This window comes from Pseudophryne corroboree, chromosome 3 (genome assembly GCF_028390025.1).
Source record: "Pseudophryne corroboree isolate aPseCor3 chromosome 3, aPseCor3.hap2, whole genome shotgun sequence".
NCBI lineage: Eukaryota > Metazoa > Chordata > Amphibia > Anura > Myobatrachidae > Pseudophryne > Pseudophryne corroboree.
This window is the reverse complement of record NC_086446.1, coordinates 582,188,720-582,202,443: the sequence shown is the minus strand read 5'-3', so window position 1 is coordinate 582,202,443 and position 13,724 is coordinate 582,188,720. Positions and strand designations below refer to the sequence as shown.

General features: G+C 39.9%; 1 protein-coding gene across 6 annotated transcripts in view; it reads left to right on the top strand.

Moving 5' to 3' along the window:
• PAX2 (paired box 2) overlaps window positions 1–7,523 on the top strand; it is an 85,349-nt gene extending 77,826 nt beyond the window's left edge. For 3 of the 6 annotated variants that reach the window (XM_063961417.1, XM_063961413.1, XM_063961415.1), the window contains 2 exons: window positions 674–760; window positions 2,213–7,523. In XM_063961417.1, the coding sequence (XP_063817487.1) occupies window positions 674–760; window positions 2,213–2,334 (209 nt within the window). In that variant the 3' untranslated portion in view covers window positions 2,335–7,523. Of the gene's footprint in view, window positions 1–673; window positions 761–2,193 lie in introns of all 6 variants that reach the window. The other 3 variants (XM_063961419.1, XM_063961416.1, XM_063961414.1) reach the window with 1 other exon arrangement.
• Window positions 7,524–13,724: the final 6,201 nt, after the last annotated feature.

Genomic DNA, 13,724 nt, shown 5'->3' with positions numbered 1-13,724 from the left:
TCAAATATCACTCTACTATGATTACCAATAAAATGAGTGTTGATCAGTGTTATATATTAACCCACACTATACCAGCCCATCAGTGAATAAGCTCACATTCATGTGGTCAGGAATTTTATGTTGTCTTTGTTTTTGCAAATGTTTTTTTTTTTTCTGTTGTAAACCGGGTTCTAAAATAGAGTGTTGTATAGTAATGTAATTTGCTAGATGAAAACTAATAGCTTTTTTTTTTTTTTTCATTTTGTAGAAATGTCATTTACATTTATTTAAAGTACACCAGTTACCTACACAGCCATTTTACAGGTTGAACATAAATGTATGAGATAGCCTATCAACCTACTGATAACCATTGAGATCAGTGATGCACAAACTTAGTGGAGTCTCGCAAATATTGGTAACAAAATGGCTGTCTACATTATGACTGTGTTTCTAAGTTTGCCTTTAAGTGCAACATTTACAGTGAGTCAAATCAACCAATCAAACCCTTACTTTCATTCTCTTACCTGCAGTAGACAGGTGAAAACTAACTACTGATTGGTTAATTTTGTTTAGTGCTATTTTTACACCTGAATGTGAAGTTAGTGAATGAGATCCGCTGTGAGTAAACTAAATGCGCATTCTAAAAAAACGTTTAATAACTATCTTTTTATATATATATATATTTGCATTCTAGGAAGTGAATTTTCAGGAAATCCCTACAGTCACCCTCAGTACACAACATACAATGAAGCATGGAGGTTTAGCAATCCAGCATTACTAAGTGAGTAACAACTTAACTCTTAGATAATGAGACCAAAGTGCATATTAATGTTAACTGTTTGTTCAAAGGTAAGACTAAAGAATTATGTCATATCCTGTTGTGCTTTCTAAGCTCTGTGTAAATGAAGGGTATGAATCACCAGCCAATAGAGCAGGCTTTTTCAACCAGTGTGCCGCGACCAGCTGCATGGTGTGCCGCGGAGCCAGAGCAGTGTCCTGCACCTTCAGAGTGAACTGTTGGCCCGGGCTCTTTTTAGAGGATCAGTCATGCTCCGGCCGTGACCTATGACTTGAAGACGCAGCGGTGTGATATCATAGGTCACTGCTGCCGCGTCTACCACCCAGCCAGCCCACTTGCCTGCTTACACATCTTCCAGTTCCCGCCTGCATACACAGCTTTCCTTGCCAACCCACATCCACACCTGCCCAACCGCCCCCTGCTCAGTATTTGCAGCACTCCACTATGAACGCCCGCAACCGAGGGACAGGGAGGAGGACAGCTGACCGTTAGGGGCTAATATTTGTTATTTTATTTCTCCTGTGGGGAACAATAAGATTTATGTGGGGAGAATAAGGATTTATATGGATTTATGGGGGGAACAATGTGAATAATTAATGTGGGGAGCAATACGATTTATGTGTGGAGAAATGTGATTGATTTATGTGTGAGCAACATGATTTATGTGGGGAGCAACTGTGTAGGCCAATGTATGTGTGGATTTTTCTTTACTGTGAGGGCCAATGTGTGTTTTTTGTTTTTTTTCTGTGGGGAACTGATGGTGTGCCCTGGGAATTTTAAAATATTATTCGGTGTGCCGTGACTAAAAAAAGGTTGAAAATCACTGCAATAGAGTATGGAATGCTATTTGATGTCCTACTCTACTGGCCAGAATAATTCTACCACCCCAAAAAGTGATTGATAGAGAATATTCATTCTCCATTAATTTGTGCAAATCAGCATGCTGTATGTCTCTTGCACGGTACTTCATGCTCTGCTGTAATTTATCAGCAATACTCCTACAGCTCAAAACAAATGTATCTTCTCATAACCTGAGCTACATTAATTACGCACTATGGATGCCCTGTTTTGAACTTTCTGTGTATTTAAAAAATATATCTATAAATGAAGAGCACAGTCTGTTTTCTGTGCCTATATATTAGTCAGAAATGCTTTTATATATATATATATATATATAGAGAGAGAGAGAGAGAGAGAAAGAGAGAGAGAGAGAGATTTGGACTAAAGTGTAAGCCATTAACAAGCTTAATAGTAACACATATGTACAGTTGTACACTGAGATTTTCGTTATTACAGACAAAAAACACAGTGTCTCGTTCCAAGTATATCTATTCTTGTTGTGTTTGTTGTGTCTGTGTTTTCGTTCACTTGTTGTCCTTTCAACCAGTCCATTCTTCTCCTGTGTTAACTTTCAGGTTCCCCTTATTATTATAGTGCCACATCCAGGGGCTCCGCACCTCCCACTGCTGCCACTGCATATGACCGCCACTAGTTACCATGGAAACCACATGAAACTACATGGCGAGAACTTAGGCCTCCATATTGTACCTGTGTGAACGTCGTCATCCTGGGAAGAAGAGCGTCTCATCTCGTGCCTCCAGAAATCACTCCACTACAGCTACTGATTCAACTCAGCTGCAATGGGTTGAAATTCTCTCTTCTTGTTGTTACTTTATACATACAGTAGCTAACTGAGCACCCAGCAAACACAACCTGACACCGGAGCCCTTTTGCTGCAAAAGAGAGGCCCACAGATTAATTTATACTATGGATTTTGGGACCTTATGGCAGTAAAGTGTTTAAAATGTCAGTGCTATTATGTTAAAAACAGCAATGCAAAGCATCAAGACATTGTTCTTAGACTCCAGAAACAAATATGTATTACAATTATAGGTGGAAACAATTTGTACACGAGAAAAAGAAAACAAGGAGAAGGCTTAAACATTTCCGCCATAAAATGCGTTCCATCAGTGAGACCTACTAAGAAAAATTAGTGGACAGAGTAGTCACGAAACAGTAAGCAACTGGAGGACTGAAGAAATGTAAAAGTTTTAATAGAGTTGTTTCACCGTCCCCTCCTGCCTTGGATCGGACGCCCGTCTCTCACCCTCCGCTCCTTTTGCTGGCATGTCACAGACTCCATGTGGACACCATCCCTGTGAAAAACAATCAGCTCAGAGGAGAAGACAGGAGGACAGTTTCAAAGTCAAATGATAAACAGAAAAAGAATAAAAAATAAAATATATGAATATATAAATATATATATAAAATACACTGTTTTTATGCTTTATCATGAAGGTCTGTAAAAAAAAACAATAGACAGTTTTTCTATGAAAAAAACAAAAACAAAAAATGCTGAAAATGAAGAGAATGTCGTAGGATCATGTAAAGAAGGCAGTTCTTGAATTGTTGTTCCTCCTAGGTTTTTTTTTTTGTTGCACTAGTGTGTCACGGTCTGATATCAGGAACAATCTCTGAATCAAAATCATTGTAAAAACAACAATAACAATACAGGATATGGCTTTGTAAATTCAATATTTTTGTTCTGATTGAAAAATGGCACTTACGTCAGGTTTACAGACAGTATGCATTTCCAGTTATTTAAATGGAAAAAAAGGACACATTGAGTTTGACCCAACCTCTAGCAGGGCAGGCATGTCTGAATTTCACCTATATGCCACTCTACGCTGCTTTTGTTTTACTACCCTCTCCTTACCCCAATTGCAGCTGAGATCCCTTACCCTAATCCCCATAATGACCCATATGTCCTGTGTATAAAAGAAATAAACATATTCTACTAGCAATTAAACTGATCATTACATTTGTTTATGCTGATTGGCATACACACATAAATATTGTTATAAGGTGATTAAACATGTGTAGGTAGTGGTACCCTGCTGCACCTAAATTTCTGCCACCCGGGGCCTAGTGACATGGTTTTACAACAAATCCACAAGGCCCTGCTCACAGCGCCTGGAATATTGAGATGACAAAACGCATCACGTCTTAGTAGTAGGTAGTATCATCAAACTCCTTTAAGATAAAGCTTATATTTCCCGATCCAGCTGAAGTGTATTTTTGCATGATCATATTGATGTTGGAAATTGTGTGTTCAAGACAGAGATTATGGAGTCTATTTACTACATCTGTGGGTGGAGATAAAGTACCAGCCAATCAGCTCCTAAATGTCATGTTACAGACTGTTTGACATATGACAGTTAGGAGATGGGTGGCTGGTACTTTATCTCCATACACTTTATATCCATCCAAGGCTTAGTAAATAGACCCCTATTAATGGGAACTCCAAGTGTAACCAAAAACAGGGTAATACCCTCCAAATGATGGAGATCCGATTTGATTATGCAATTTGCTGTGCATAAAATTTCCCTTTATCTGCACTATATTAACACCCAAACAGTAGGGAGAATAACGGCTAGCAAGCAATGCGCTTTGGTGCCGCGCTTTAGTGCAGCTGCTGACAACTTGTGGACCATGTGAAATATTAAAATACCGATTAACAGAATAGTTGAAAACAGATTTGAAATGCAGTATAAACACATAAAGCACCTAACACACAACACCTTGATGGCTTTCATCTAAAGGTTGTTTATATTCCCTTTAATCAAAGAAGATATTAGGGCTTCCACTTCAAAAACATTTAGGGGGGAATTCAAATGTTTGAAAAGTCGGTTGGGTGTCTATTTTTTCCTGTCTATTACATAGGAAAAAACAGACGCCCAACTGACTTTTCAAACAATTGAATATCCCCCATAGTGTTCTGCCACATTAAATATATACCTGATTCATTTAAATCATTATATTTTATATTACACTAGATTGACTCTTCTCAAAACTTGTGCTTATGCCAATAATTCTGCATGCAATGTGGAAGGATCTACTGCCATCTGTACAGTACGTTACAGTTGAAATGCAGTCTGCGTCGACACTGACGCAATCTTCAGGCATACAGGGAGGAGCTGATCTTCATGCAGGCCCAAAAATATGTACATGTGGATGTAGCCTCAAATCTGCTCATTGTTTAGTCTCCCCTACATCCTTTGGGCTTTTGATATTATCATTAAAGTGGAACTTAATTTATTAAAAGAAATGAAGTTTGCTGACTTTAAATAAACTATCTGTGAGGTATTTATCTATACATGAGAAATTGATAAATGGGTGTTATAAATTACTTTATTCTGCTTTGAAAATTTATCTTCACCTGAGTTGGTGGTGCACTGTTGTTTCATAAAGTGGTTGGTGATGTTCATTACACCCTTACAGCAAAGGAAATAGAATTTGCCTGCTCTAAATGGTTGTAGGTTTTTACTAAGAGGACAGTCTATTAATTGATTAAGATTATACATATACTTCCACTTTAACTTTCATTTCCTGACCTGTGCTATAGACTGTGGTGACCTTACAGCTCTAGCTACATGTTTTGTGTACAAGCCCTCACACATCACTAGTGCATATTTTCCAGATATCCTCATAGGAGATAAGTTGAATTTGTCATGTTGGTTACAAATCTGTACACCTATGAGAAGATCCATGTGAAGAATGGGTTACATACCTTTGAGTGACATTTTTAAAGCCCTCCACATATAACCCTCTTTTAGGGTTGTTCCTGCACATGTGCATTCTCTATTCCAATGTTCCATTGAGGTATATTCAGTAGTGTCAAAATGGATATATAAAGCCACTCAGAGTATAGAACATTGCTCCCTATGGAGGTAGGCTTATCTTTATATAAAAGCTTTGTGTGCCAAGTGCTTTAGCTTTCACACTGAAAGCTTGTGTGTATAGACTATGTTATTTCAATAGAAAACAATAATTCCTATTGTAATGACATGCTACTGAGTGCATCTCATATCAACAGGACACAAGCACAGAGAAGGTGCTCATATGCAAGAGCAATAACTTTTCAGACAGTGTCAAAACTTACACCCCAACTCCCCTAGTCATTTGGGTTGATGCCTAAGAAAGTGGGGATTGAGCATCATATCAATACTACAGTGTTAGAGAAGTAGAAAATGGGTGTTTCCTTTTCTTTACTCATTTTATGGTCCTATAATAATATCATATCTCATCCATGTCTTTACAAATAGAAAGTCGAATGCAAGCACATTGTCCATTTACACCCTTCATGGGAATTACATTGCAGTAAAGCAAAACAACTCAACAACCACAAAGAGCAGAAGATGTTAGCTAACAATAGGAATTATCAGGAGGAAAATAAAGACTCGGAAACTAACTTAATATGCTGAAAAAGTTAAAACAAAACAAATATTAGAATTTCACTGAGTTTGACGAATATGTATTTTTTGCAACTCTGCTGATTTCTCCCCAAAAAATTTTAAACCCCAAAGCCAGATTCCTGTTCCCCTCCCTGTGTTTATTTATGTGATGCCTATGCAGTATTATGCCTGGTTTGTGTTATGCCGACACTGAATCTATGCGATACTATTGTATGGCAGAATCCAGTTTCACATGAGTGCACTCCACTAGATCTATAGAAACACTTGACAATGGCAATTAGTTACATTTATTTGACATCAAAACAAAATGGTTGCTGCTTTGTAGAAAGATGACGTGTGTAAAGTGAAGGATATTTTGTCTTGTATATAAGTTCATCTGCATTTCATTACACATGCTATTAAATGAAGCTTTCATCATGTAGATAACAACACAATGTCTGTATGTTGCAAGTCTTCTTGTGCTTATTGGAGAAAATAAAAAAGGAAAAATGTTTCAAATAAAGCACAGCATGAACGTTAGCGGCTCGCCGAAGTTTGCGGGTTTTACAAATAGCCTTATAGGTTGATTTTTTTATTTGCCTCATTTTGACACAAAAGAATCGTTTAAAGGTATTCTATGCAAACACAATGTTCTGCATGTTTCTCTAGCCCTTCTTATCATTTTTACACTGCATATTCCTAGCTCCCTTGCTTCCAGCACAGATCAGAATTGCTATCTTTTTTTTACATTCAATAAAAAAAAAAACTACAACTAAAAGTCATCAGTGATTCACAATGCCAACCCTGAACCTAAAGTTTGGTTTGAAATTCATTAAAATTGGTTATTTGTTTCTACCATTTAGTGTTAGCTCTCTACTGTTGTTTGGAGTACGTGCTATAGAGAATGAGGCCCAAAATAACGTGTTGTTATAAACCCCTTTTTGTACATTCCGTTATTGTGCTAGTGACAATATGCACACAACTTGTTTCATGGTGGAAAAGTCTGCATGCTTTATCATGATTGTTTTTCCAATGGTCAAAAATAAAAGTAAAAAGACTTCAGACAAAAATTAAAAAATATATGAATTCTTAGAAAAGGAAAGTTTCTATTCATAAAATTTTCCTTTGAGACAATCAGATTCCCTGTTTGACCAATGCAACAATGGACTAGAAGAACGTTGGGAGAGGAAGTTAGCACAAGAGTGGAATTGGGAGGTGGCAATGCTTTCCTGTCTAATTAAATATACTTACTATTTATTGATTCTGCAGTTTGTTTGAAGTTGGCGAAAATGTATATAAAGAGACAATTGTAAAAGAAAACAATGTAATGATGCAACTGCAGCGTACAGCGTACAGGCCATTCTGCCTTCTTTGACTCGGGTACAAGAGACACGTCTGTGCAACAACATTTGATCAGACGTGTTTGACTGAAGCCACAGTGGCTTTGATCATCGCTTCAGTTGTTCAACTCTTTTTTCGTGCACATGACAAATAAATTCTTTTGTATGTCATCTTGTGGGTTAATTCTTTCGGTGCATTTCAGCAGATTAACTACATTTATAATATTGGATAGTCCTACAATTAAATCTGCCCTGACAAAGTTAGATCCAAATCTTCTTATTGTTGTGATGTCATGTAAATAGTGGGTAACAAGGTGTAACATTCATGGTGAACAAAATAAATACACGCTAGATCTCTGAAAGAAAGAGGCCAGGACATCTAAAATATTCAGATACTAACTGATTTAGGGACATGCAGTGAGGTAAATGGCTCAGGAGGCACCGGCTAGTACCAGAGCCAGATTTACACAATATATGAGCCCAAAGGTTCATGTGGGCATTATACACAGGTGCAGCAGTATATACTGCTGAAAATTTGGTGAGTTGTGATCAGAGATGTGTAGAACAGTTAGGTGACTCACCTGTTATATACTTTATTTCTCCACAGTTTTGACTATAAAAATAATTAAAATAATACAAAGATATTTCTAATATATTCTTTATATTTTTCATATACTTTATATAGTCAAAACTCTGGTGTATACATTAGTGTGACAGGAAAGGCTCTGCCTCACATGTCTTACCTCACCACACCACACGTCACTGGCTTTAAAGGGTGGAATACTAACAAATATATATTTATTTATTATCCCCGAATTCTATCATATATATGGTGTTCAGGTAGAGTCAATGCCATAGCTGGGAAACGTGACCTATAAAAACATGTGCCCAGAGGAGGAAAATCATGGGCATGGGAATGTATGAGAGGACACCTTTCAATGCGGCAGGTTGGCTCTCTAGGTACCACTCAAGCTGGAAAGAGATGCAGATGGAGACATAGGCCTTGAATGGATGCATAAGTTGCAAAAAAAAAAAAAAAAACCCCACCCCCCCCCCCCCACCCCCATTACAGTGCCCTGTGTATCCTGAAAACTGAAAAAGTCAGCAGTATATCATATGCTAATATATATATATATATATATATATATGGAAAAAAAGAGGAAATTGGCGCCCAGGGATTAGTATAACCCGTAGAATGTACAGAACCCTATGGGTTTCACAAATATTACTGATTTTAAAACAAAAACATGAACTGTTCCTTCATAAAAGTTTATTAAAATTTACAGAAACAAAATGACATGTCCATCATGTTACATAGACATTATGATGTAATTTCTCTTATAATGATCCATCACTGAAATTGTGGAGGAATGTAGACACTTTTAAGCAATATCTTAAATCCTTCCTCATAGGATATTCAGAGATCACATCAAGTACAAAAATCCTTATATATATATATATATATATATGGTGCCACAAAGGATCAGCAGCCGGAGTGGCACACCCATAACAACAATCATAACTGTTGCTGGTACCTTCACAATATGCAGATGTACAGGAACGTAGGTGCGGCACTCACAGCTACCAATAGTACACAATAGGTAAACGGATTGCTTAAAACAACGTTTCAGTGCTGGGCAGTGCTGTTGTAAGCAAGACGTTTGCCTATTGTGTATTATTGGAAGCCGTGAGTGCTGCACCTACGTTCCTGTATATACTGTATATGGCTGACCCCATGATGAAAGTGTGGGTGACCCCGTGATGAAGGTGTAATAACCGAGGCGAGCCGTGGGGATACCCATGTGCCTGTATGCCGACTACATACCCTGGGTTTGCTGCTATTTATACATTAAAGACTGTTTTTTCTACTTTTCTAAATGGTGATGTGCTGGTCTCTTGGGGTATGTCCTCTGTGGACTTCTCGAGGTTTGGTTACTGGATGCACTTGACAGGGCACCCAAGTATTTATTTACTATAAGTGTGTGTGCGTTTTGCTGCTGGATGCCAGCTTCTAGTTACCACTGTACATAAATCTCACAAACATTAAGATTTACACATCCCAAACAAGGCATCAGCGTCTCAGCAACAGGAAACTACAGAGGGAAGAGCATCCAATTAGGTGGAAATCTAAAACAATAATGATTTAAATAAATTGTACGCCATCGGATCATTTTATTGTATTGGTCTGCATTTACCTTACTGCAACTTTACTATTACTACTAGACTAGTACAGTAACAGTAACTTTATACTTTATGTTTTCCTTTCAACAATGTATGTATAGCAACAAGACTTAGGGCCTCATTTAACAAGGAGATATAACCGCATAATAAGCACTCGCTAAAGGGTCATATCCTCCTCTAAGTATTTTACAAACAGCAGTAAGCTTAGCTTACCGCTATTTGTCACTCTACCGCTTTCGCCATCTACAGATGGCAGTAATGATACGGTGCCAGCAATAGGAACACAGAATCCTTCCAGGCATTGCCGAGTCTCTGCCGGGTGAAAGTATCCTGCACATGCGCAGACTGACTGCCTCGCATGTGCATGACAAAGCAGCCTGTCACTGGCAGTTAGGCTGGAGGGGGATGACACTGGACCTCGCCGGAGAGGTAAGCAATGTTAAATACCAACAGCATATTTGTTAGTATCACTGCAGTATATTAAACAAAATATGTTGTATGTGAAGTCTCAGTCCAGACCCCTCCTCTGTAGCTGGCAGCATAGTGTGTATGAGCGGTGAGCGCTAGTAGGCTCTAGAGCATGCACAAAACATGATGAAAATGTCCGTTATGTCATTTTCACAGTCATTTTACAGTGCTGCTGACGCAGGACTCTGGAGAGGTAAGTACTGAAGAAATGGGTGCAGCATGTGCGGTGTGGGCCCCCTTGGACGCGGGGACCCGTGTGCACTGCACACACTGCACAGATTATAGATAGGCCAGTGGCTCTGTGGTTACAAATTACTGTTTCATATCCCGGGAATGAATAATAAATTCTGTCTGGATAATATAAAGGCACTGGTGTAAAATATAGAAAAAAGACCGAATTACAAATGCACTTACACAAGTTGCAGAAGGTCATATTCAAGGTAATTAATTAAAGCCACCTGAAGGTGGGCAGCTTTTCCTCACATGGGCTTAATTTATTTCTAGCAGACCTTCACACTTTGAGATTTCTCAGATCTACACCCATTCTCAGGCATTACTGAGCCTGTCTTCACATTTTGAATAGTAATTTAAAGCAAAATAGAGAGTAGTTCTTAAAAAGATATGAGAACAAAAAGACTGAAAAAGCACGAAATATAGATGACCACATTATATATTGTTATATTAATTAAGATAAAGGCATGTAACAGATTAGTAATACAGAATCTACACATGCAGTTTAAGTGTTGGAACAATGCAAAAAAGACAAAAGCTTTATGGGATGCGTACATCAGGCAAGAAGCGGGGCAATTCACAGTTTTGCCGATGACTGGATCTGGGGATTGGGGAAATCCAACATGTTGAAAATCCTCGTTTCATCGATTCTGGCAATACATTTTTGGGGACTGGTGAGCCAGGGATTTGTAACATGCTTTTTTCCCCCCGATTCCCCAACGTATAGCACAACATCGTTGTCCCCCAATTGGTGTATCGGATCGCTGATCGTCAGATCGGATCAGAAGAATGAGGAATCGCGGCTCAGTTGTTTGGTCCGTATGAGTCCATGTACAGATGTGGTTCTTGGGAATTTTATGTTTTCAGAGATGAAATCGCAGTATAGTAAGGGTATATTCATGTATTCATGAGGCATTGTCAGCATCACTTGCAGGTGTCAGAGGACTATTGCAAATACACACTGATGGTGGTTATGGCTACCAGTACTAGCTAGTCTCTTCTGATTGGCTGACTGTGGATTGACCTCTGAAGCTGATAGGTGCTTTTTTAATTGATTCTACCTCTATTACATGATTTGTTGGCATATTTGAAAATACATTTTTTGTTGTTGTCATTTGTACATGACAAGGAAGATTATACCTGTTCTTATATTGAATACAAAACAAAGAAGTCTACAATGAGAGCTGGAATGTCTGATATATGGAATGCAGTGTCTTGGATATCTCTTCCCAAATATGCTGTCAGCAAACAATACAGGATCCACTCCTTGTGAGCAAGTAACAGTTTGTATCAACAAACAAAACTATGAGAAAATGGAAGCATTAATGAATGAGATATGTGAAAATAGCAATATACAAAATAAGCTTATCCAAATTAATATTCTAGCCCTAGTACATCTAAAATACACAGCAGAGTATAGTAAAATATAATAAGATTTTACTCACCGGTAAATCTATTTCTCGTAGTCCGTAGTGGATGCTGGGGACTCCGTAAGGACCATGGGGAATAGCGGCTCCGCAGGAGACTGGGCACAGCTAAGAAAGATTTAGGACTACCTGGTGTGCACTGGCTCCTCCCACTATGACCCTCCTCCAGACTTCAGTAAGGATACTGTGCCCAAAAGAGCTGACACAATAAGGAAGGATTTTGAATCCCGGGTAAGACTCATACCAGCCACACCAATCACACCGTATAACTCGTGATAATATACCCAGTTAACAGTATGAACACAACAGAGCCTCTCAAAAGATGGCTCAACAATAACCCTTGTAGTTAACAATAACTATATACAAGTATTGCAGACAGTCCGCACTTTGGACGGGCGCCCAGCATCCACTACGGACTACGAGAAATAGATTTACCGGTGAGTAAAATCTTATTTTCTCTGACGTCCTAGTGGATGCTGGGGACTCCGTAAGGACCATGGGGATTATACCAAAGCTCCCAAACGGGCGGGAGAGTGTGGATGACTCTGCAACACCGAATGAGAGAACTCAAGGTCCTCCTCAGCCAGGGTATCAAATTTGTAGAATTTTGCAAACGTGTTTGCCCCTGACCAAGTAGCAGCTCGGCAAAGTTGTAAAGCCGAGACCCCTCGGGCAGCCGCCCAAGAAGAGCCCACTTTCCTCGTGGAATGGGCTTTTACAGATTTAGGGTGCGGCAGTCCAGCCGCAGAATGTGCAAGTTGAATCGTGCTACAGATCCAGCGAGCAATCGTCTGCTTAGAAGCAGGAGCACCCAGCTTGTTGGGTGCATACAGGATAAATAGCGAGTCAGTCTTCCTGACTCCAGCTCGCTGCTGTCCTGGAAACATACTTTTCAGGGCCCTGACTACGTCCAGTAACTTGGAATCCTCCAAGTCCCAAGTAGCCGCAGGCACCACAATAGGTTGGTTCACATGAAAAACTGATACCACCTTAGGAAGGAATTGGGAACGAGTCCTCAATTTCGCCTTTCCCATATAAAATACAGATAAGGGCTTTTGTCAATTCTGATACACGCCTGGCCGACGCCATGGCCCACAGAATGACCACTTTCCACGTGAGGTATTATAGCTCCACGGATTTAAGTGGCTCAACCCAATGCGACTTCAGGAAATCCAACACCACGTTGAGATCCCACGGTGCCACTGGAGGCACAAACGGGGGCTGACTATGCAGCCCTCCCTTAACAAAAGTCTGAACTTCAGGCAGTGAAGCCAGTTCCATTTTGGAAGAAAATCGATAGAGCTGAAATCTGGACCTTAATGGAACCCAATTGTAGGCCCATAGTCACCTCTGACTGTAGGAAGTGCAGAAATCGACCTAGCTGAAATTTCTCCTTTGGGGCCTTCCTGGCCTCACAGTACGCAACATATTTCCGCCATATGCGGTGATAATGGTTAGCGTTCACTTCTTTCCTAGCTTTAAATAGCGGAATTCCCTTTTCCTTCAGGATCCGGCGTTCAACCGCCATGCCGTCCAACGCAGCCGCGGTACGTCTTGGAACAGACAGGCCCCCTGCTGCAGCAGGTCCTGTCTGAGCGGCAGAGGCCATGGGTCCTCTGAGATCTTTGTAACTTTTAGTTGAGGCGGGATGCCATCATGTCCACCTGTGGCCTTTCCCAACGGTGTACAATCATTTGGAAGACTTCTGGATGAAGTCCCCACTCTCCCGGGTGGAGGTCGTGTCTTCTGAGAAAGTCTGCTTCTCAGTTGTCCACTCCGGGAATGAACACTGCTGACAGTGCTAACACAAGATTTTCCGCCCATCGGAGAATCCTTGTGGCTTCTGCCATCGCCATCCTGCTTCTTGTGCCGCCCTGTCGTTTACATGAGCGACCGCCGTGATGTTGTCTGACTGGATCAGCACCGGCCGGTGTTGAAGCAGGGTCTAGCCTGACTTAGGGCCTTGTAAATGGCCCTTAGTTCCAGAATATTTATGTGTAGGGAAGTCTCCTGACTTTTCCATAGCCTTGGAAGTTTCTTCCCTGTGTGACTGCCCCCCAGCCTC